General features: G+C 48.2%; 9 protein-coding genes across 9 annotated transcripts; 4 read left to right on the plus strand and 5 right to left on the minus strand.

Moving 5' to 3' along the window:
• Nucleotides 1-267: 267 nt before the first annotated feature.
• GNI_063080 (hypothetical protein) lies at nucleotides 268-1,311 on the minus strand (the record flags this gene model as incomplete). Its single annotated transcript, XM_011131716.1, has 1 exon — nucleotides 268-1,311. One exon carries the CDS (start codon nucleotides 1,309-1,311, stop codon nucleotides 268-270), a length of 1,044 nt encoding a protein of 347 aa, XP_011130018.1.
• Nucleotides 1,312-1,581: 270 nt separating this feature from the next.
• GNI_063090 (eukaryotic initiation factor 3 gamma subunit) lies at nucleotides 1,582-3,297 on the plus strand (the record flags this gene model as incomplete). The annotated part of the gene is made up of 3 exons (XM_011131717.1): nucleotides 1,582-1,712; nucleotides 1,811-2,519; nucleotides 2,671-3,297. The coding sequence occupies 3 exons, from the start codon at nucleotides 1,582-1,584 to the stop codon at nucleotides 3,295-3,297; spliced, it is 1,467 nt and encodes a 488-aa protein (XP_011130019.1).
• Nucleotides 3,298-3,497: 200 nt separating this feature from the next.
• Nucleotides 3,498-6,422, minus strand: GNI_063100 (myosin; the record flags this gene model as incomplete). The annotated part of the gene is made up of 1 exon (XM_011131718.1): nucleotides 3,498-6,422. One exon carries the CDS (start codon nucleotides 6,420-6,422, stop codon nucleotides 3,498-3,500), a length of 2,925 nt encoding a protein of 974 aa, XP_011130020.1.
• Nucleotides 6,423-6,637: 215 nt separating this feature from the next.
• On the plus strand, nucleotides 6,638-11,714 carry GNI_063110 (putative structural maintenance of chromosomes protein; the record flags this gene model as incomplete). Its single annotated transcript, XM_011131719.1, has 3 exons — nucleotides 6,638-10,798; nucleotides 10,843-11,361; nucleotides 11,505-11,714. The coding sequence occupies 3 exons, from the start codon at nucleotides 6,638-6,640 to the stop codon at nucleotides 11,712-11,714; spliced, it is 4,890 nt and encodes a 1,629-aa protein (XP_011130021.1).
• A 207-nt stretch (nucleotides 11,715-11,921) lies between these two features.
• GNI_063120 (serine/threonine-protein phosphatase) lies at nucleotides 11,922-13,516 on the minus strand (the record flags this gene model as incomplete). Its single annotated transcript, XM_011131720.1, has 2 exons — nucleotides 11,922-12,416; nucleotides 12,539-13,516. The coding sequence occupies 2 exons, from the start codon at nucleotides 13,514-13,516 to the stop codon at nucleotides 11,922-11,924; spliced, it is 1,473 nt and encodes a 490-aa protein (XP_011130022.1).
• A 114-nt stretch (nucleotides 13,517-13,630) lies between these two features.
• Nucleotides 13,631-14,191, minus strand: GNI_063130 (hypothetical protein; the record flags this gene model as incomplete). Its single annotated transcript, XM_011131721.1, has 1 exon — nucleotides 13,631-14,191. One exon carries the CDS (start codon nucleotides 14,189-14,191, stop codon nucleotides 13,631-13,633), a length of 561 nt encoding a protein of 186 aa, XP_011130023.1.
• Nucleotides 14,192-14,605: 414 nt separating this feature from the next.
• GNI_063140 (TspO/MBR family protein) lies at nucleotides 14,606-15,130 on the plus strand (the record flags this gene model as incomplete). Its single annotated transcript, XM_011131722.1, has 1 exon — nucleotides 14,606-15,130. The coding sequence occupies one exon, from the start codon at nucleotides 14,606-14,608 to the stop codon at nucleotides 15,128-15,130; it is 525 nt and encodes a 174-aa protein (XP_011130024.1).
• A 166-nt stretch (nucleotides 15,131-15,296) lies between these two features.
• Nucleotides 15,297-19,295, minus strand: GNI_063150 (putative transmembrane protein; the record flags this gene model as incomplete). The annotated part of the gene is made up of 1 exon (XM_011131723.1): nucleotides 15,297-19,295. One exon carries the CDS (start codon nucleotides 19,293-19,295, stop codon nucleotides 15,297-15,299), a length of 3,999 nt encoding a protein of 1,332 aa, XP_011130025.1.
• Nucleotides 19,296-19,634: 339 nt separating this feature from the next.
• GNI_063160 (hypothetical protein) lies at nucleotides 19,635-20,792 on the plus strand (the record flags this gene model as incomplete). The annotated part of the gene is made up of 1 exon (XM_011131724.1): nucleotides 19,635-20,792. The coding sequence occupies one exon, from the start codon at nucleotides 19,635-19,637 to the stop codon at nucleotides 20,790-20,792; it is 1,158 nt and encodes a 385-aa protein (XP_011130026.1).
• Nucleotides 20,793-20,823: the final 31 nt, after the last annotated feature.

Raw genomic sequence — 20,823 nt, forward strand, 5'->3', positions numbered from 1 at the left:
CGACAAGACCGACCAAGGGATAGCAGAAATGGGATGGCAACTTTATCCACCATCACACACTTCATGGGACTGCTACTGCTGGCAACCCAATCATACATCACGGTGTTGCTGCTGCTAGCCTCGCCGTCCATAAAACAGAGGTCTAGGCCCTTCGGGGAGTCCAGCGCCCGCTCAAGGACGGGACGGTCACGGTGCTGCTGGCTTGAACGACAGGACCCACCAAACATGTAGAACTTGAGTGGCAACCTTTATCAGTCAGGGGTTTGTTTATTGGAGTTTAGCGAGTAGAGTAAGAAAAGAGTCGAGTTGAACTATCAGTTGCGCGTGCTTGCTGTCCAGCAGAGTGCACAGTTTGGTTTGTTGCATCACCAGCAAAATTCGCCGATCTAATTCGCGCTTAAGAATGACCAATGTCTGTGGTTTTGTTCTTTCTATCTCTTCAGTAGTGCTGTGTTGATATCGTTGGAGGACCGAAGCGAATTTGGTTTCTATGTCTTCTCTAAGTTGTATGATGGTGCTAACGCAATCTTCTCCAACATTTGTCGTATACCACTGGGCTGCGGGCCCATTCTGAACCTTAGATGGGGGTTCATTGTTGTCCCATTCTCTAATAAGATCGGTTAGATAGTTAGGTAGCACTGCATCGGTGGCTGTAGCCTCCTGTCGGAGCTGAATAAAGCTGCCGGACATTTGCGCACACGCGTGCTGCAAACATTCTGGAATTTGGGACATCTCTCCTCGGCAGCAGTTATGCAGAAGGTCGATGCTTTGACGGTCAAAAGTCAGTCTCTTCTGCCATTGGTCTATATAGTCGAACATTTTCCCAATAAATTCTGGGAAAGTGCGCGGTAGCGCACTTATAACAACTGCGAGGGGGGGCAGCATGGCATATCGAAACCGGAGTCTTGCCTCGCTGCCCTGAGCCTCTATAATTACGGCGTTCACCAAAGAGAGCCAGGCGCGCAGCGAACGAACAGTCAACATCGTCATAAAGTCCACACGAAAGCTCACTAGTACGTTCAAGGACTGGATGTCGAATTTCTCGCCCCAGGAATTCCCGTCCACAATAATTCCTCCTATATTAGCTACTATCTCATTATCTGCGACCGTATCCTGCTTCGGCAAATATTCTCCGGCGTCACCGTCTGCAATCAAGCTGGTATCCAAATCTTGCCCACCATCAGCAATTAGGCCCAGTAGACCGGAGTCATCTGGCATGAATCCAGCCATATCTTGGTTCTGGATTGGGTTCGACTCCGGTGGGTTCGATCCAGCATCCAACACACCACCATCACTTGGCCGACGACCCATTTCGTTCCGGAACGCGGGGAAGTCAAACCCGTTGGCAGCGCTGTTTTCTCTCGCTGCCTGCTTTATACATGAAGGCCGAGTGATGCTTCCGAACAGTGATGCCAACAAAATACTATGGCAGGACGGATCCTCGGAAATTCTTGAGACCACCGCCAATGAATGAGAGTCTAGACCACCAGAACATTCATCATCCAACGCATCCAGCCCTGCCCATAGCTCTGTTAATAGCACCTGGGCGTCATCACTCACCCGCATTTTTTATTCACCCGTATGACTGATTCCCTGGTCCGAGCGCCCGAAACACCCACAGATGATGCTATCGTCAGTTTGGGGTCGTGGGTCATTTTGACAGAATTAGCCTCAAAGACCAGCCGCATAGAGTTTTTGGATCCCGTCAACAAGTAATTCCTTCCCTACGCGCTTGGCGCTACGCGCTTGGCGCCACGCGGGCGCAACACGTGTTTGCGTGCTCATTTCCAGACGGATTCCATTGTTGTAGAGAGGTTCGGTTCCTTCGAAAGTGGAATATTCCGTACAGTTGCTTGTTGGGGATACCCTATGGCGCCACGCTGACGCTAGACCACGAGGGGAAATGGCGCCGTTGTCGGCGGTTGAATATAGATGCGTTTGTTGCGGAAACACTAGCGGAATTACGCCGTCAAGGGGTAGACATGGGCAGTGAGGACGAGGAGAGTGAGGATGAAGGTGCTCCATTGGTTCCGACTGGTTCCCAGGGCTCGCAGAAGCTACAGACGGATGATGTTATAAGCATGAAGAGCGACAAAGTTTCTCTAAGGGAGTTGATCATTGGTCTTTGTAAGGGCAGTGGTACTTTCCGGCGACGTACAGCCTTTAGTCAAGAAAAGTACATACGGAAGAAGCTGGACCGCCATGTGTTGCAGGTCGGTATTAAAAAGTGCGATTCGCAAAACATTTGGGACGCGTACGCCTCCGCCTGGAAATTAGGAGGTCTAGACTCACATTACGCCGGATACCTCCTTAACCAAGCGAATATTACAGCAGGTCAGAACGTTCTCGTCTTTGACCATTCACTTGGCTTCCTCACCGCCTGCGTCCTCGATCGTCTTGGCACGTTGGGCAAACTTATTTTCGCCGCGGAGTTTCGAGGAGCCAGCTCTCATATCATGAAGCAGACGAACTTGACAACGGAAATCAAGTCGTGCTACCGGGAAATACCTTTTGATGTTGTAAGTATGCACCTATTACCGGATACCCCATTAGCGTCATGGCCACCTATAACCGCCACTTAAACATGCCCGCACGTAACCATGCCCGCACGTAACCATGCCCGCACAAACATATGCATCCACGTGACAACCATGCCTTTATGTATTGCAGTTAATCGAAGGCTGTCGCCGTGGTTTCAACGACGAGAAGTTGCGTGAGGATTTTCGAGGTTTTTTCTATGGAGCGGAGAATCTGGAGAAGAGTCTGGAGAAACCGGAGTTAAGTGAGTATCATCTGGATCGCGTCCGATTGGCCATTCAGCGGAGGGATTTGCGTCTGGCGAATCGGTTGGCATGTTATAAGATGGTTGAGAAGCAACAAATAGATTCGTGTGTGGCAGTTCTGGATTGTAGTCGGCTTCCTGCTAGCAATCCAATCCTTACGGCGAACACACTTTCCGATATTTATCAAATTGCTGAGAAAACCTTGAAGCCAGGTGGTCGTCTCGTAATATTCCATACCAACATGCAACCTTTGTCTGATCTCTACGCACACATCAAGGCCAGAAAACACACCTGGACTAACTGCAGCTTCAGTGAGATCTGCTCCAGATCCATATGCTTCCTCCCTCAAAGGAGCCACCCACAAATGGACAACTCCATCCGACTGGTAGAAGGCTTCATCCTCTGTGCTTCAAAAATGGTACTCACTGAAATCAACCCAACACCTCTTGACGGTCACGAACCACCTAGTGGGCAAGAGCCTCCCTCTAAAAAGCAAAAGAACGAAGACTGCTAACCAGACAGTTAGCCAGCCATTTCCCTTTAAGACCCAAAATCTGCATTGCCGCCTCTTAGCCACTGACTTGTCTCTTAGCCGTAGATTTGTCTCTTAGCAATAGATTTGTCTCTTAGCAATAGATTTGTCTCTTAGCAATAGATTTGTCTCTTAGCAATAGATTTGTCTCTTAGCAATAGATCTGTCTCTTAGCCAGAGGGTTAGCAGTGGTAGTAGCCATCCTCTCGAACATAGGGCCATTTCGAGGGCATTGTATTCAGTTTCCGCTTGGGTTTTTTGCCGCAGAGTGATTGGTTCTGCACTGTTGTCAACACGTAAGAGATTTTCTGCACCAAATCCGGAGGGTTTTTCTTCCGGGATCGTGGAACGTTTTTTAGGCGGCCGCGAGGTTGGGATGGGATATGAGAACTCGTTCTGGTTGCTTCTTCCAGATTGGTTGGTGATTCTGGAGCCCTGGGTAAGGCCGCCATGTGGTCCACGATGCTAGTTAGTCTTCCAGTATATGCGTTGCGCTCGGCTGACCAGCCTTGTTTTTGTTTGGCCGCTCTCTCCTGTACTCTGTGGTACCAATGCCGTAGAGCGGTCTGAATCACAATAGCTGCTTTGTGTTTGCGGTGATAGTGGTATCTGAAATGCAAGTAGTTCTGGAGGAAGACGGCTGCCCTGCGCGCTTTGCTCCTAAGTATTTGGAGTCGGAAACAGAAGACCGAAGCGAAGAACACCTTAAGTACGGCCCTGGGATATATCCGAGATCGGTAGTATCTGAGTATATCGCAGTATCGTGGAGGATCGACGCTGGCTATCTTTTTTTTCAAATTCGAACTTATGAAAGCTTTAGAAAAGCCCAATGCATATTCATCCACCTTCAACAATGAGAAAATTGTTTCCACCAGATGTCGATCACTTATCATGTGTGGAGCCACATCATGTGGAGCCACATCATGTGGAGCCACATCGTGGTATCTTCCGTCCTCGAATCGATCTCCATCACCCCAATTTTCTCCCCGGTTCGACAGGCGGATTGGCTTGTTGAGCATCGGGATTTCAGATCGATAATGGTCTGCTATAACCTTGATGTCCAGGACGTCATCCGCAACATTCTGCATGAGATACAGTATGTCTTTTATGCCGGAGTTAATTAACTCATTTTTCACCTTCTGGAGATCGAATTGATACTGACCTGTGAAACCTTGATCGCACGGTTTTATATGGCGTATGAAGAGCATAGGAAACTGCTGCATGGTCGAGAATAACCGATCAATAGCAGTAATGAACGATGTAGCTTGCGACTTATGGGATGCGACCTGAGGCTTTTGAGTCTCGATAACGGTACTTATGGAACTGTTTTGCAAACATTCCGCCAACTCAGGCTTGAGATAAACGCATGCTGTATCCACAATTCCATTCGTCAAATAATACACCGGCTTCGCATAATGATTAATTTCAAACCCCAATTCCCTATTTAAGTCGCGCTTCTTGTATTCAAACAATTGCATACATAGATCAGTATACTTTCGATCCTTGCCGACATCAAATTTTGTATTTATTGAGTCGTTAAGCGCCATTAGCGCCTGACGGCACTTTAGCACACGTGTGCGAATTTCCAAACTCAAATTATCTGTCGCATCAGAAGTCGGTCGTTGCTGAAGTATTATCCCCTCCTCTCTGAGCAGCTCAATTCTCTTAATCCGGAACGTCTCTGTAAATTGTGCGTGGATCATTTCATTGACATAATTGATGAGCAATTGGTCAATACCACCTTCATCACCAACCAAAGTCTCGAATCCATAAATATCTAGAACATCGATAGAACAATTATAAAGATCGCAATGTGTATGGTATGTTATTCGATTCAGTGCAGCATTGATCTTATTAATACAATTTCGGAATAGAGACTCATATAATTCCTTAATCAATCCCTCTAATACCAACCGCTCTTCTCTCTTAGAGTACTGTCTGCGAGTATCATCAAAAACCTTGACTGACTCCAGTAATTCCTTCCATCGTCCAGCTGATTCAATTCGAAGAAGCTTGCCAGCCATTGCAACTGACTCTGCCGGCGAATAAGAGGTCCTCATCTCCGATGTTCCCATTTCCAATGTCCCCTTCTCCAATGTCCCCTTCTCCGATGTTCCCATTTCCGATGTCCCCTTCTCCGATGTTCCCTTCTCCGCAAACATTTCCAATCCATTCCCTAACAAGAGTACAATAAGTAGGCACCTCCAAAACTTTTCGATATCAATATCCAACGACTTTAGGCTATGCTCCACCGAAGTGATTCTGGAAACATAACTTATGACTCCGGTCATGGCTTCGTCAGTTGCTGCGACAAGGCTTCCGTCATCATGATTCCCATCACTATGGCTTGATGTCAGTATATGGTAGTCCTCTACGTTTGCGCTCAATCCATAATCTGGAGCTTTGTGAACAGCCATATAGAGTACTGGGAAATTCAGTTCATCTCCTACTAGCTTGGTGATCCGACCCTTTGCCAAAAGAAATGCGTGAATATTCAACTTCAGTTTGTACCCACCTCGGAACTTCAGAGATGACAGTGTCACAAACCGTGAACTATTCCTATTATTGCTGGTACGGGCATTACCAATTGACTCGAGCAGATCGGTCATCATCGCACTCTCCGGATCCTTTACAAAATGTCGAATTATCCTTTTACAGTTCTCCGTTTTTCCGCTACCGCTTTCGCCACAAAGCAAGATGGATACCCTCCGTCCCATCCTGACAGGGCCTTCTTTAGCGGGAAGCCGTGGGACGGAAAGCCGTGGGACGGGAAGCCGTGGGACGGTCGTCTCATCAGTAATTGGTTCATCAGCAACTAGTTCATCCGCAACTGACTCATGAGTAAGTGGTTCACCAGTGTCATAGTCGTCAGCTGGGAAGCAAAAAGTGCAAGGTGATTTCAACATTGTCACTGCATCGTTGGCTATGTCTATCGCCGAGGGTCCTTCACACGATTCCAAAATAGGAACACCCGGCAAGCCAAGAGGGTTCGGATTTAATGCAATCACAATGGGTCCTATCCTAAGACCATAGCTTCGTTTGCTCACATAGCCTTCCTGTAACAACCCGCATATTTCATCATTGCTCAGGGGCAATTGACCGCGCATTGCACCCTCATTTTCAGTCTCCGTTAGGTCCGCAAGTTTCGGGGAGTAAAATGGCTCAATTAACTAGTCGTTCATTTACCAGGCGATCGTTAACCCCCGCTATGCTATTTGAGGGACTCCCTCCCCGACCTGGCGGAAACTTGGTCCCGGAGAAAAGGTTCAAAGAAAACCCATCTAACCGCACCCCACGCGAAGCGCACGCATCTGATCACTTCATGACACCTCAAAGCGCAGACGATGGGAAGGTCCATGATGAGAACATGGAAGAGGACGATAAGAACATGGAAGAGGGACGTGCGCTCAAGTCCACACTCTCAGTGGACGGGGAACCATTTCAGGCGGATGCCATTGCAGACAGTAAGAGAGACCGTCTGCGGAGTAGTCTAGCGGGTGTTGAGGTTAGTTCGAATGGGATTGAGACTAACTCGAACAGGAACCAGTCTCTGAAACCGGTTTCGGAAGAGGCGGTTTTAAGACCGGCGAATCGAAGTGATGACGCGTGGATAGAAGGAGAGGGGGATTTAGTTGTGGTCCACGAGGCTGGATGTTCGCTCCAGCTTGCGTCTCCGCAAGGTCGTGGAGAGGTTCGTCTGGTTGCCCCTGAGTGCGGCGTCGAAGGCGGTACTGATACGGTGGCACCGGTCTTGATTTTGGACTGGTTGGAATTGACGAACTTCAAGTCGTATTGGGGTTTAGTGAGAGTCGGTCCTTTCCACAACAGGTTATCAGCGATTATTGGTCCTAATGGCAGCGGCAAGTCGAACATGATTGATGCATTACTGTTTGTATTTGGCCGTCGTGCTATACAGTTAAGACAGAAGAAGCTAACCCAATTGATACACTCGAGTGCCAATCATAAGGCGGATTTCGCACGTGTGTCTGTTATCTTTGCGAGGAGCTATAAAAGTAACAACCAGCAGGCTAACAACCAGCAGGCTAACAACCAGCAGGCTGACAACCAGCAAGCTAACAACCAAGGTAGTAGCTACCAAGGTATCGATGGTCATGAGTTTAAGAGAGAGTACGCCTTTACTTTGTCCAGAGAGATCCACGTGTCCGGTACCAGTCGATACGTTATAGAGGATCGAACCGTAAGTCACCAAGAAATGGTGGAATTTGTAAAAGCCCAAGGGATCGACTTAAACCATAATCGCTTCTTGATTTTACAGGGCGAGGTAGAGCAGTTAAGTATGCTGCCACCGAAGGCACCCGCCAGTTCTGGAGACTCCGGAAGCCAGGCTAGCCAGTCGTCTCGAGGTCGAGGAGGGTTGTTGGAAATTTTGGAGAATTTGTTCGGCAGTGAAGCTTTAATTCCGAAGATCCAAAACCGAGAACAAGACTATGATACCCTGAGACAAGCTCTGGATGAGTCGAGTGGTCTAGTTAGTAGATGTGAAGTAGAACTGAAAGCATTAGCTGGACCGTGTCGTCAAGCTTTTGGTTATGTTAGATTGCATAAAAAACTTATTGTGGCCAAAGCTAGACTAGAAGCGAAAGAGCGATATAAGCTTGTTACCGACGCTATGACGAAGGAGGCGGAGATTTGTGATCTGAAGAATGAAGAAAATATCTGTGTACAAAGCCTAGATCAACTTGACAAGGAATTAGAGGAATTGCGGCAAAGCACCGATCAAATGATCGCAGAGGAAGTCAATCATAATGAAGGGGAGAGTGACGTGGAGAGTGACGTGGAGAATAACGTGGTGCAAGGAGATATGCGGGGAGAGTTGAGTTATGCTGACAATCAGAACACTGGTGATTGTCTGTATGAGAACACTGGTGATTGTCTTGATGATAGGTTGAAGCGAAAAATCTTAATGAAGAAGTTGTCAGGGGTAGAAGGAAGAACAATGAAATCTGGAATCCATTTAACTTATGATCTGGTTCATGATAATATGGTTAAGAAGTTCCAGGAATTAAAAAGTACTAAGGATCATTACAGAATGGAAGAAGATCGAATTCAATCCACGATAATGCTTGATGAGAGAAAGTTTAGAGAAGTGTCAACTGAACGAGAAGCATTATTGAAAGAGATTGATATGAAGATTGAGGAAGGTAAGAACATAATTGAGAAGTGTGAAGACGCAAAGAATAATTTACCCAAACAAGAAAAACAATTAGAATTTATTAACGAAAAATTAATTGTGATGGATGATGAGTTGAAAGAAGATTTACAGGTAATAAATGATGAAATTCAGGTTATTACAAATGAGAAAAATGGTGTGTGTAGAAAATTCAAATTAATAAATAATATTGTGATTGAGAAAGAATCTATATTAGAATTAGAGAATGAAAAGAAGTTGGCTAAAGATAAAGAAAAAGAACGACAAATTGAGTTGTTAAAAAGTTTAAAACAGAATATTAAGACACATAAGAATGATTTAACGAATAAAGTTGGGTTAATAGAACATATTCATAAGGATCGAATATTATTGCAAACACGTGTGCAAGAATTAAAACAAATACTTGTTGATGGGAGACAGAAAAAGAATGAGTTGGAGATCAGGAAGTCTGAGTTAGAGAAGCGTCATAATAGTAAATCAGTAAATCGGCAGGCTGCTATATTATATCAAAAGCTTAATGAACAATTCTTGATGGAAAATTCTGTATTATATAAACTTGGTACTTGGTTATTAGATTATGTTGAATGTGATTATGAACAATATGGATCGGCATTAACTTCAGCAGGTCTTGGAGAGGATATAGTGTTAACAAGAACTGATGATGCGTCAGAAGCTATAATAAAATTTGTTAAACAAAATCAACTTGGACGAGTAACTTGTGTTACGATAAATCGGGCTGCTGATAAGTGGAGAAGACTTATGGAAGAATGGTATAAGAGTAAAGACAGAAGATATGGATCTTTGCAGAATATAATTCCTGTAATGGATTTAATCAAGATAAAGTCATTTGAAATGGAAGATAGTGAACAGAATATAAAACCAATTATTTGGTCGCGTGTTCGGGATACTTTATTATGTACAATAAATATTAATGAGGCTCGAAAGATTGCTTTTGGTAAAAATGAAAGATTTAAAGTAGTTACTGCAAAGGGTGAGGTCATCGAGAAGAACGGAAGTATGACTGGTGGATGCGGTATTAATTTCATTAAACAGGCCCATATATATCATTCTGGATTAAGTGTTGGGGGTGAAGAACGATCTCGGACTGATGAAGAGCGCGAATTAAAAAACGTTAAAGAGGATCTGCTAAATATCGATCGTGTCATTCGGGATAGTGTTGAAGAAGATAATAGATTGGCACAGAAAATTAATCAAATGAATATGGATATAAATTGTCATATTAATGAAGGCAAAGATCTGGAACACTTAATTCTTAATCTGACGGATACATATCAAAAAGCGGTATCCGAAACTCGTCAACCATTCATTGAAATAGAACAACCAGCAGCTCAGGACACTGACGGCATAGACACTGTAAATGAAAATGAACTATTGAAAAAACTTATGGAACTGGCCCCCACCGATAATAGTTTTGCGGAAATGGAGATCACCCTTCGATCCGTTCGTTTGACCAAGTTGATAGGAATCAGGGATAAAATTCGTCAGCACATTAAGGATCGGGATAAAAAACTCAGTATATGTTCCGAGCAGATAAAATCACTTGGAGGCGTTGAAAGGAAAAGGTTACTTGACGAACGATCCAGTTTGGAGAAAGCTATCAATCGCGATACTGATCTTATATCAAACGGTGTAGAGAAAATTAATACTGCTAATAATCGAGTCAAGCAGTTAAAGGAGTCTATCATCCCCTCTCTCGAGGCCAAGAAAGAATCATTGATCAAAGGCACCAATCATAATAAAGCGATTTGTGAAGACCTTATTCTGAAACAAAAGCTCCATCAAACAGCTCTTGATAAGTTCTCGAAACGACTTGAAAATTTCGAAAAAAAAATTCATGAAGTTAGACAACAACGACAAGGTGTTGAAGACAGAATTAGACTTTATAAGAACAAGCAAAATGCCATCAAGGATGCGACCAATGAAATCCAATATAAAGTTAATCAGCTACAAAAATTGGTTGCCAACAAGGACAAGCTGCTGGAACAGTTGTTGAATGACTTCAATGACCTACCAAGCATCCAAGATCTGGGCGGGGATGACACGGTGGATGACGGAGAACATGATGGTCACCCTCATTCTATAGACAGCAATCGTCATCCTGATGCCGAGGAGCTGAAAGGAGTAATCGATAGGGAACAAACAATTGGAGACGGTCAAGAAGCCATAGTGCTGAAGAATGGAGACGGTGGGATGGCTATTGAAAAGACGCCGGACAAAGCGGACGATGCCGATAATACTATTATCGAATTTCCAGACACGAAGAATCTGGATTTATACAAGACGCAAGCCACCGTAAGAGGACCCATTAGGGGCACTAAGACAGCCCATTTTTTCAGAAGAATTATCAGCTGGAAGTGTTCAAGTGGGAGGAAGAGGTGAAGAATTTGGGATCTTCTATGATGGATATTAGTATCATAACGGAATATCAGAAGAAGAGTCATGAGTGTCTGGCATTCAAGTCAGCTCGTGATAGGCGTCGAGATGATTTGGAAAAGGCGTATAAGGAATTGCAATCTTTAAAGCAGGAGCGACGTCAGATCTTCGATACGGGCTTTCTATTTTTAAGTGAGAAAGTAAAGGAGTTATATCAAATGTTAACCAGGGGTGGCGATGCAGAATTGGAGTACAAAGATTGTAATTCTCCGTTCACTGAAGGTATCGAATATAGCGTCAGACCCCCTCGAAAGAGTTGGAGGAGCATTCATAACTTGTCAGGTGGCGAAAAGACTCTTTCGTCCTTAGCTCTTATTTTCGCACTACACCACTACCGGCCAACCCCCATCTACTTCCTTGACGAAATTGATGCAGCTCTGGACACTCAGAATGTGTTGCTCATCGCCAGCTATGTGGCATCCGTACGCACATTAAGAAATTCTACACACACCCACCCATCTGCACACCATTTGCACACACTTGCACACCTTTGCGCGCTCACACACCTTTTGCGCGCACTCGTTTACAGACACGAGTTTACATGCCCGAACGTTTTGTTGCTTAGTGCCAGGCGAACAACGCCCAATTTGTGGTCATTTCGTTGCGCCACGAATTCTTCCAAAGAGCTGATAGACTTGTCGGTGTATGCAAGGTTGAAGATAAGACAAAGATCTGTGTTATTGATCCAGACAGGTTTGCCTCGTTGCCCGTCCGTAAGAAGAGATCCAAGCCCGATGAAGACTCTCCCAGGAACCAGTTGACCGACCTGACATGATCGGCGAGCAACTGGCTGACGTGAAATGCGCAGGCAACCAGCCAGTTGGCCGTCCTATATAGTATGACCAGCTAGCTGATCTAGTATGACCAGCTAGCTGATCTAGTATGACCTCAGGGTTTACCCGATCGAAGAGTCTGGTGGGTCGAAAGGGTCTGCTTGATCGAAGAGTCTGCCCTTAATTCCCTGTGGCTGAATTAATGCAGATTACATAGGAGGCCCCTTCAAACGTCTAATTTCCATTTTGATTCCCTGTGAGCCGCTGAGGAGGGTGCCTGGTGGGAGTGTGCCATCGTTGAGGGTCTTGAGTACTGCGATGTCCTGTTTGCACTCTCGAGCAATGTTGAGCATTCGTACGACGCGAGCAAGAACTACGACCTTGGCCTTAAGGACATTGGCTCGTTGGATGCCAATGACTCGTTTCACGGGTTTGAGAGCGTCGTATATGGCAGCGTCGTCTAATGTTAGGACGGCCTCGAGATCCGGAGAGGCACCGGTGTCTTCGTCTTCACTGTCGTCCTCTTCATCCAATTGATGATCTATCATTGCGGGGTCGACAGCATGCTTGGTCATAATGATACTCAGGATCTCGTTTAACTTCATGGAGACAAATGGTATACTCCACTGGAAGATGTCCATGAAGTTTGGCAAGTGGTACGGGTGTGTTGTGAAATTGAATTGCTGAATATTCAGAGTGTTATTCTGAAAACACACACCATATGGATCGTTCAACGAAGGACGGGTCGGAGGATATAAGTGGTCGGAGGAAGGGTTAAGTGGTCGGAGGGGGGTTTAAGTGGTCGGAGGAGGGGTTGGGGGCTTACGTCGAATTTGAGTACAGCTGCTTTATTGTTGTAAACGTCGCAGTAATTGGGTGCGGAGAAGATGGTGATGACTGTGGGGAAGTGGTTGACGGGGTGTGCTCTATGCATTTTGTAGCCGTCGACTTGTGCTTCGTGTGCTCGGACGATGGACAGGAGTTTGTTATCATCCAGGAATGTTTTAGCGGCGTGGTATCCGAAGAAATAGGAGCATCCTCGTACGTCGTTTGGGAAGAAAAGGTCGTTCAGATGTTGTTGATGTGCGACCTTCTCTTCGTCAACAGGGTCCGCCCAAAGTAGGTCGCAGAATGGACCCGATCTTGGTGGTTCTTGGAACCTGTTTATTCCGTTGATGCTGTCTTTTTTGCGTAATTGAGGACTCAGTCCTCCGTGTACGGCGAAGAACCGATTATTGATCAAGGCGGCCAAGGGGAGGGTATCGAACGCGTCCATAAAGGCTGTGTAGACTGCGAGATCGAATTTATGTTCACACTCGTCTCTGAAATTGAAGAAGGCAGTCATCTGTCTGCACTCATGATTCCCTCTCAATAACCAGATGCGTGTGGGATATGCTAGCTTTAGGCAAAATAGTGTTATCACTACCTCCACGGCAAACGATCCACGATCCACGTAATCACCTAGGAATAGGTATTGGGTGTCCTCTTCTGGTGCACCACCAACTTCCAGTAACTTTGCCATGTCGTAAAATTGACCATGAATATCGCCCACCACAGTTATAGGATCTTCTAGTCGCAATAAATTCGGCTCACATGACGTAATGGCACTCACACGACGGATAATGTGCAAACAAGTCTCCTTTGATACCTGACCCTGTCGAAGGAAATGGTCCTGAAGCAATTGCCAATTGGGCGTCTTATCCAAACCGTTCTCAAACAAATAACTATCTGGTAACGGCTTCACTGGTGGTGCCTCCACATCAGCCACAGCACGGTCGTGCAGTGGGTCAGGAAGCGCCTCCATTCGAGGTAGTGGCCGCGTCCCGGAACTCATTACTATTTCCCGGCTCAGTTAACTAAGGACACGTTTTCGATGTGGGGCGTATACCCAATTCCCATGCAGCCTTATGTGTTACCCTTATGTGTTACCCTTATGTGTATCACCACGTGCACTACTCTCCTGACCACTCTGTAGGTTTCCTCGTTCCGGTACGCAATTTTCTGTGCTCACACATGTGTGTCTGCTCACATCTTCACAAAACATATGCAGCAAAGTACTGATGGCGGTCACGTCGTTCGGAGATGCCGGGGGTCTTGTCACCAACCCGTTAAACGGCAGAAACGACAGAGGCGCTTTCATTTTCGTTTGAACGGCAAGCTGTTTCCTTAACTCAGCTGCCGTTTGTCTCTCGTCCAGCAACTGCCTCGTACAATCTTGATTGGCGGATGCAAGCTCATTCACGCTGGCCTCCAGTCCTTCAATCCGCTTGGCCATGGTCTCCGTCAGCGTGTTCAAGACGTCCAGCTCGCTAGCCAATCGTTGTAACTGCTCCTCTCGAAATCGCAGTATCATTTCACTCGATGAACCCCGATCAATGCTCTGGCTTTTGTCGTCTGGACATTTCGCTGAACCCCCACCCATGCCCCCATCCCCCGCTTTACATCGTTCTACTACTCGTAACAACATCATGGTTCGCATGTCTGTCTCTTACCAGTGTTCAATTCGAGTGCTAAGCGACCGGTCTCCTTCAAGAATTCGTACTAAATGAATAGAAAGAACACTTTCATAACACCCACTTTCATGTACCGCACAGTAGTAATCGACGGGGGGGGCGACGGGGGGGGGGGGGGGGGGGTAGTACTTTGTTTTTCCACCGAGTCGCCTCCGTAACGGCAAGTCGCAACTCGTGAGCCAGCACTTCGTTCTGTTGAGTATAATGGAGAAGTCTACGTCTGTACAGATTCTCAATGGACTCAAGGCTCTGTCGAACAGCCTCCAGTCCCGAGGAAGCAACCATGAGAAAAACAATACAGCTCTAATTAACTCCCTCCTTTTCCCCCAGCCCCTTCTGGGACGGACGTGAGGCTGAAGCAAACTGACACATTTTTGGAAATGGCTGCGTTGAATAACTACCCACGTTCAGCTATGTTGGGGGCTTTCATAGCTGTGAATTACGTGGTTTCACGGTGGATGGGCAGCCTAATGAAGTATGGGGTGCTCGCTCGGATAGCTTCTCCGATTGCGGGTCCTCTTTTGACGGGAATCTGCATTTCAAGTGCATTATCTGGCTGGCTGGGCTGGAAACAAGGTTTGCGGATGGAGTCCTACATCTGGCAAGGTGTCCTTGCCCTTATGTGGACTGTCTCTTTCTTCGCCCTACATAGCACGTGGCTCTCGGTCATCATTGCAAGTTTTGCGGTCGTCGCAGTTCTCTTCACCATGCGTTCTTTCCGCGGACATCACGCCAGTATTCTCATGACCCCCCAACTGCTCTGGACCATCGCCATGCTCCTCATGAACGCCGGCTTTTGCGCCTTCCGTCTCGGCTTCCTCAGCTTCGGAGGTCTCCAGTGGTGGGGACTAAAGACGGTGGGCATGGGCCTGTTCCACACAGCACAACACCTTCTTCTTCACTAACCACACAAGGAAAGGAAACCAACGATCCAGTCAATCATGCAGTTCGCCGGCGAGGTCGTAGGCTTGGACCCACTCTAAAGAACCCGTTACCCAGACGACTGACCGAACTGAAAGAAATAAGGTTAGAGTGGGCCGGGGAAGGGGTGGGCCAGGGAAGGGGTTCTACTTACTGTCGTCGTGAACCTCTTCTCGCTGGGGGGAAGAAGCTGCGGCTGGAAGGTAGCTTCCTCCAGGCTTCATTTTGGTTTTCTTCCGTCTCAGTTGTCGGCGGCGAGACCCGGTGAAAGGCGTTGGAGTGTTGCTGGTCATCGAAGTCGGAGAGAGTGGCGGGGGTTGGCTCCATTCCGGGGGTTTCTACGTCGCAGGTCTTGTCTCGTTCACCGTCCTGGCTCGGTCCACTTTGTAGATCTTCCCATCGATTCGTGTCCAATTGTTGGCTGGAGCTCCGGGAGTCCCGTATTCCGTTATAGCTATCCGTACCCGCATTCCATGGGTCTGGGGCGCTTGGCAGGTCGTCTCGTTCTTCCACCGATCCCTGCCACTGTCCCATGGAGCTTTCGGTACCGTTTAAACTTTTCCGCGTCTCTCTGGCCGACGAGGACTCGTCGTGTTGCTCTTCTGCTGCGGAACCGCTCAGCCGGTGCTGGACCGATCCTGTATGGGTCTCGCCAAGACCAGCGTGACCTTCGGCTTGGGAACCAGATGTGTCCGAAGAGGTGTAATTGTCTTCAAAGCACTTCCCATTCACGGACAGGCCCACGAGGGAATCTTTCCAATCGCTCAGTTCCGAGAGAATGAGCATGTAAGGAAGCACCGACCGAGAAAAAATAGACCTGCGAGACTGATCGTAGCTTCCATGGATCATAAACAACCCTATGAGAGCGAAGGCACTCCATACGGTGATGTAGCTGGCCAGTTGGCTCAAATTAACACAGGACAAGCTGCACAGTAACAAGTGAATCAGAAAAAACACCGAGTAGGTTAGGATCATGACTGGCATCCGAGTTCCCGAAGCGAAGAGAGGAGCCAACAAGAGAGCACCGAAGGAGGTTGTAGAGATGGTATGGTGTCCCACAGAAGAGAACCGCTGAAGCAAATAGGCTGCGCTCATGAAGTCCACCTCGCACAACAACAGGTGACCCACAGCCACCAGGAAGGAAGTCATATTAACTCTGGCCAGTCTTCTCGCACTCGGCACACGTGAGTGCACTTGCAAAATTATCGAATTCAAGAGTACTACAAACAAGATACGCACTATACAAAACATTAGAGTCATGACGGCAAAGGTATTGTCGTCATAGGTAGCTACCTCTTCGTCGTAGGGGATCAGAACGGCCTTTGCAGCGACTACGGAGTTGGCGCTCACAATCAAGTAAGGCGCCCATTTGGCTACCGCGATTCGGCGCGCAATGGGTCCTCGCCTGATGAGCAACCAAGACTCGAAAGTGACGTGGGCCACCTGCACCACCGTGACGAGAAGTATGTCGAGTCGGTCGAACTGATTTCGGATGCTGAAGCTCTGGATCCACTCGGCGTACCAACGTTCCATTTCCGGCGACGCAAAAGTTTGGAGAACCGTCTTGCGAGGGGATATGTTCCCTCGTTTGTTACTCGCTGTGAATACCGTCAGTTGGCGAGTGAGGGAGAACTCAATGAGTACGTTCTTGAGGTACTTAAAATTACTTCGCAAGTAGTAGGTTACAATAGAAGTAAAGGACTTCCAGACGGGCTTGAAAAAGATCCTCAAGTTGTTCATTGTGGCCGTGGCCCGGCTCTGATCGTTGATGCCTCCACGCACAAAGTCGAGAATGAGGTTTTCTTCGTCATCATCGGAATAAAAGCCGTCTATCGTGTCGCTGTCGTCATTTGTATGAAGATCGGAGAAGGTGTTGCACGGTCGTTCCTCCGAAGCGCGCTCGGAGGCGCGTTCCGAAGCACGTTCCGAAGCACGTTCCGAGGTCCGGTCTCCCGCTGCCTTCATTGCGGTACCATCGTCGTAACGCGCAAACCTGCACTGAGAATTTCTAACTACCTGGGGCGTACGACTGGTGAGGGAAGAACGTCTGCGTTTCAGGAGGTCGCCACGGGCGGGTACCCGACTGCTCCAAGCTGCAGTTCGCCGGGTCTGGAGTCTGCATTCGTCATGAAACGGGTCGCCCATGTCCGAGGACCGAGACCTGTTGGAGAAGATCTGACCCTGGCCAGCAATGTCTGCCATCTCCAGTAAATTACTGGTCTGGAAGAAGGCCTTCGCCTGTTCTGTAAAGCTTTCTGTGTTAAGATACCACCGGCTGTTGACAACTGAACTCGCAGTCCTGCACTTGGAAGCCATTTCGCCCCCGTCCCAGCGGTTAGTCCTCATGCGGTTAACCAACAGGTTCGCCACCGCGTCTATCAATAAGACCTCCAGGGGATGGATGTGGGTATCATTCAACACGTCGTCCGGAGTACCGCCCACTGAAGCACCACCGGCAGCGGACCGCTCGCTGAGATACTGGAGCAGAGACCGGTGAGGGACCGAACTCCGCTGTGGCGGGTTTGCAGCTTCCGGCGGACGCTGGAGAAACTTGGGCATCGTGTACGCGTCCGACAATACCTCGCCTCCCAGACTCACAGACTTCGGGCCACCCATGTCAGCACTCGACATGCCGTCCATCATGTGCAGACCATGCGCAGGTGTCAAGTAATCGGTGAAAACAAAGTGCGGACTTGAACCTTGACGAACGTGGTAGGTCAGGTAGTGCTGCAGGTCCCGCAGCACCGACTCGGCGCCGGGCTGCCTCTGGAAGTACTCCAGCTCATCTGTCACCAGCTTGCAAATCGCCTTCTCCCGAACCGCCAAGCTAGGAAAGGCAACCATCGCGGCCTCCATCAGCCGGTTACAAAGAAGAACCAAAAACGAGATTTTGAGGGTCTCTTTGAAAATGCAGTATCCGTAACTTATGAATATCAACACCAGCAACACATCCGACCAATCGGTAAAGTATAACAAGGCCCGGAACTCAGCCAGCGTCATCAGCACCAGCTGTGTCGCTCCACCCGCACTAGGCGTCCCCACCATTGGATAATCGCCGAGTTTCCCATTTTCGATTTTTTTGCGTCCCGTTTTCGCGCGCTTGTTTGCGTGCGCACGCGTGTTTGCAACAGCGTCCGTAATCGTAACTGTAGTATTGGCCATTGAATTATAAGAACTTGTAGAATATCCAGCGCCTCGCAGACTGCCGTGGTCCTCCACAAGAAGCTCGTCGTTGTTCTCGCCAATGATGGGGGATAGCCAATCTTCTGCAGCTGCAAGAAACTGTCGAGTATCGAAGCCCATCCAAATTGCATGAGGGGCATTGCGGAGTCTCTCTTGTATTAATTCATTGATGTCATCAAAGATACCCAGCCCATTTGACAAGGACCTTTTCTTGGCGGACTTGGACAGGAACATTTGCGTCTTCTCCTTGTGGGGTCTGCTGACGCTATAAGACGTAGCCTCATCACTGGGTTCTGGATTCTTTTTACGATGATGATGATATTTTGTCTTCTCAGTCGATAGAGGTTTGTTTAAACCTGCGGGTTGAGGTTTGCCAGAGTCGTATCGCCTCAAATTGCGATCAAATGAGATATTCGCGGCTGTACTGGCTCCACTTGAGGCTTTTTTCATGGCTTGCTTTAATCCTTCGAGTTGCCCTTGATGATCGATGTAGGCCTGATATTCCAGCTGTTGTTGGATCCGAAGGGACGAGTCGGTAATGGCAATAACCGATCCTCGCTGGGCCTGCGTTAAGTACTGATACAGTTTGCGGTCTTGATTTCCAAAAGCAACAATCGCGACGATTGTAGATAGAAGGGTCAAGAGCGCACAAAATAACAGCCATAGAATATCGAACGTTGTGAGGATGAATAAGAAGGCACAGTGCAACAGAACACCCTCCAAGCTACCCACCAAGCTATAGGCGTAGGCGAATGGAAAGGCCAAGGAATCCAAAATCATTACCAGTGCCAATGCCCACTGAGGGACATTAAGGACGAGAATCATCTGATTCAGCCCAAAGGCCACGGTACAGATAATGAACCCCATCGAGCTTATCAAGTGCAGCCAAGCAAATGAAGAATTGGTGGCATTCCCACTAAACCACATGTCCACAAACAGATGTTTGATCGCCATGATCACCAGCATGTGTTGTGAACTTATGCACAAAGTATGTCGGCGCTGACTCTCCTCCTGACTCTTGCCGCCGTGGTATGCTCTAAAGAACCCGCGGAACCTCTCCAGCATGGGCTCCATCACTACATTGATTTACATAGTCACAGTAAGCCCTTCGACTAGATCAGGCCCAGTGCGCCGCACACACGTGTGCGCACGCGTTTTTCCTTTCTAACCGATGACAGGCCAGGGTGATTCGGCTTACTTGGAGAGTCCCCACTGCTGATGGCGACGGACGCCTGTTTGGATAGCCAGGAGTCAACGTGCTTGCCTGCAGCCGCCGACATGGATCATTTTAGCGCCGGATAAATAATGGATAGCCTGCACAACGGGGGCGACGTTGAGGAGGTGGAGCAGTACGTGCAGGCGGCGTTGCCGCTCTTCGAGTGTGCGCCTCAGGCGTTGGCCGAGGTGGCGCCGCAGTTGCTGCAAGATATGTCGGTCATCCGGAAATCTGTGGGCGACTGTCGCACACTCGGGAACTTCGACCGACAAGAGTGCGACATATACGAAGGCTTTCTTATATTCTGCACGATCCTCATTGGCCTCGCCCCGGCTCAACAACAACTTGACCTAACTGAAGTCGAAAGTCTTCTCACCACCGGTTACTTCTCCCCACCCGTTGTGCTCCAGGCCTGTCACCTGCTCGCCCTCAAACAAGCGTCTCCTTCGGCTCAACTGCTCAAGCACTGCGCCTTGCGCTTGACTCAGCGGCTGGGAAAGCTGCAGCAATTCCTGGTGGCTTACCTCGCTACTCTCACCCGCGATATCCCGCCAATCGGACAGCCGGCAGGCGGAGGCAAGTCCGGGACAGATATGGGGGTGTCCCAGTTGACCGCATCGGGGGATGCTGTGTCCAAGACTATGCCAGAAGAAGCTGTTGCAGGGGCTGGGGAAGAGGCCGAGCACCGACTCGCAGCCGTGGCCCAAGGACTAAATCTGCGTCAGGATACCGCGGCATTGATACAGTCGTGCAGAGCAGGACGTCTGAGCATCTTGGAGTTGCTCAAGGCGCTGTCCGTGGAGCCACCGTCTGACGGTATAAACGGCATCTTAACTGAAGTTGCTGCGCTGAACGCTTACTCCCGGGTTATCCTTAACCTGAAACCTGACCTACCAGTCCAAGCGTTGGGCGAGACAGAGATAGAACTGCTGGAACAGCACTCCTCTCTCTGCGAGTCGGTTATGAATGCCGTCCGAGACGCCCCAGACAGAGAGCTCAGCGACCTCCTACTCGTGGTGATCGCCGAGAGCCTGATAGCCATGGCAGTCGCATCGCAACAACCCGTGGCCAAATTGGGGAAAGCCATACTTAACTGCTTTCGCCACCTACCTCACGACCAAGTCCTCGTGGGTCGAAATCTAGTCAACGGCCTCTGTCCTCTCTACCCGTATAACACGGACATCGGCTGCAAAATATTCGAGCTGGCTGACGTGTTCAAAGAACCACTTACTCAGTGGAAACAGTAAGCGCACTAGCATCCGCCCTAACGCGTTCCTC

The sequence above is a fragment of the Gregarina niphandrodes genome (genome assembly GCF_000223845.1).
Source record: "Gregarina niphandrodes unplaced genomic scaffold scaffold00010, whole genome shotgun sequence".
NCBI lineage: Eukaryota > Apicomplexa > Conoidasida > Eugregarinorida > Gregarinidae > Gregarina > Gregarina niphandrodes.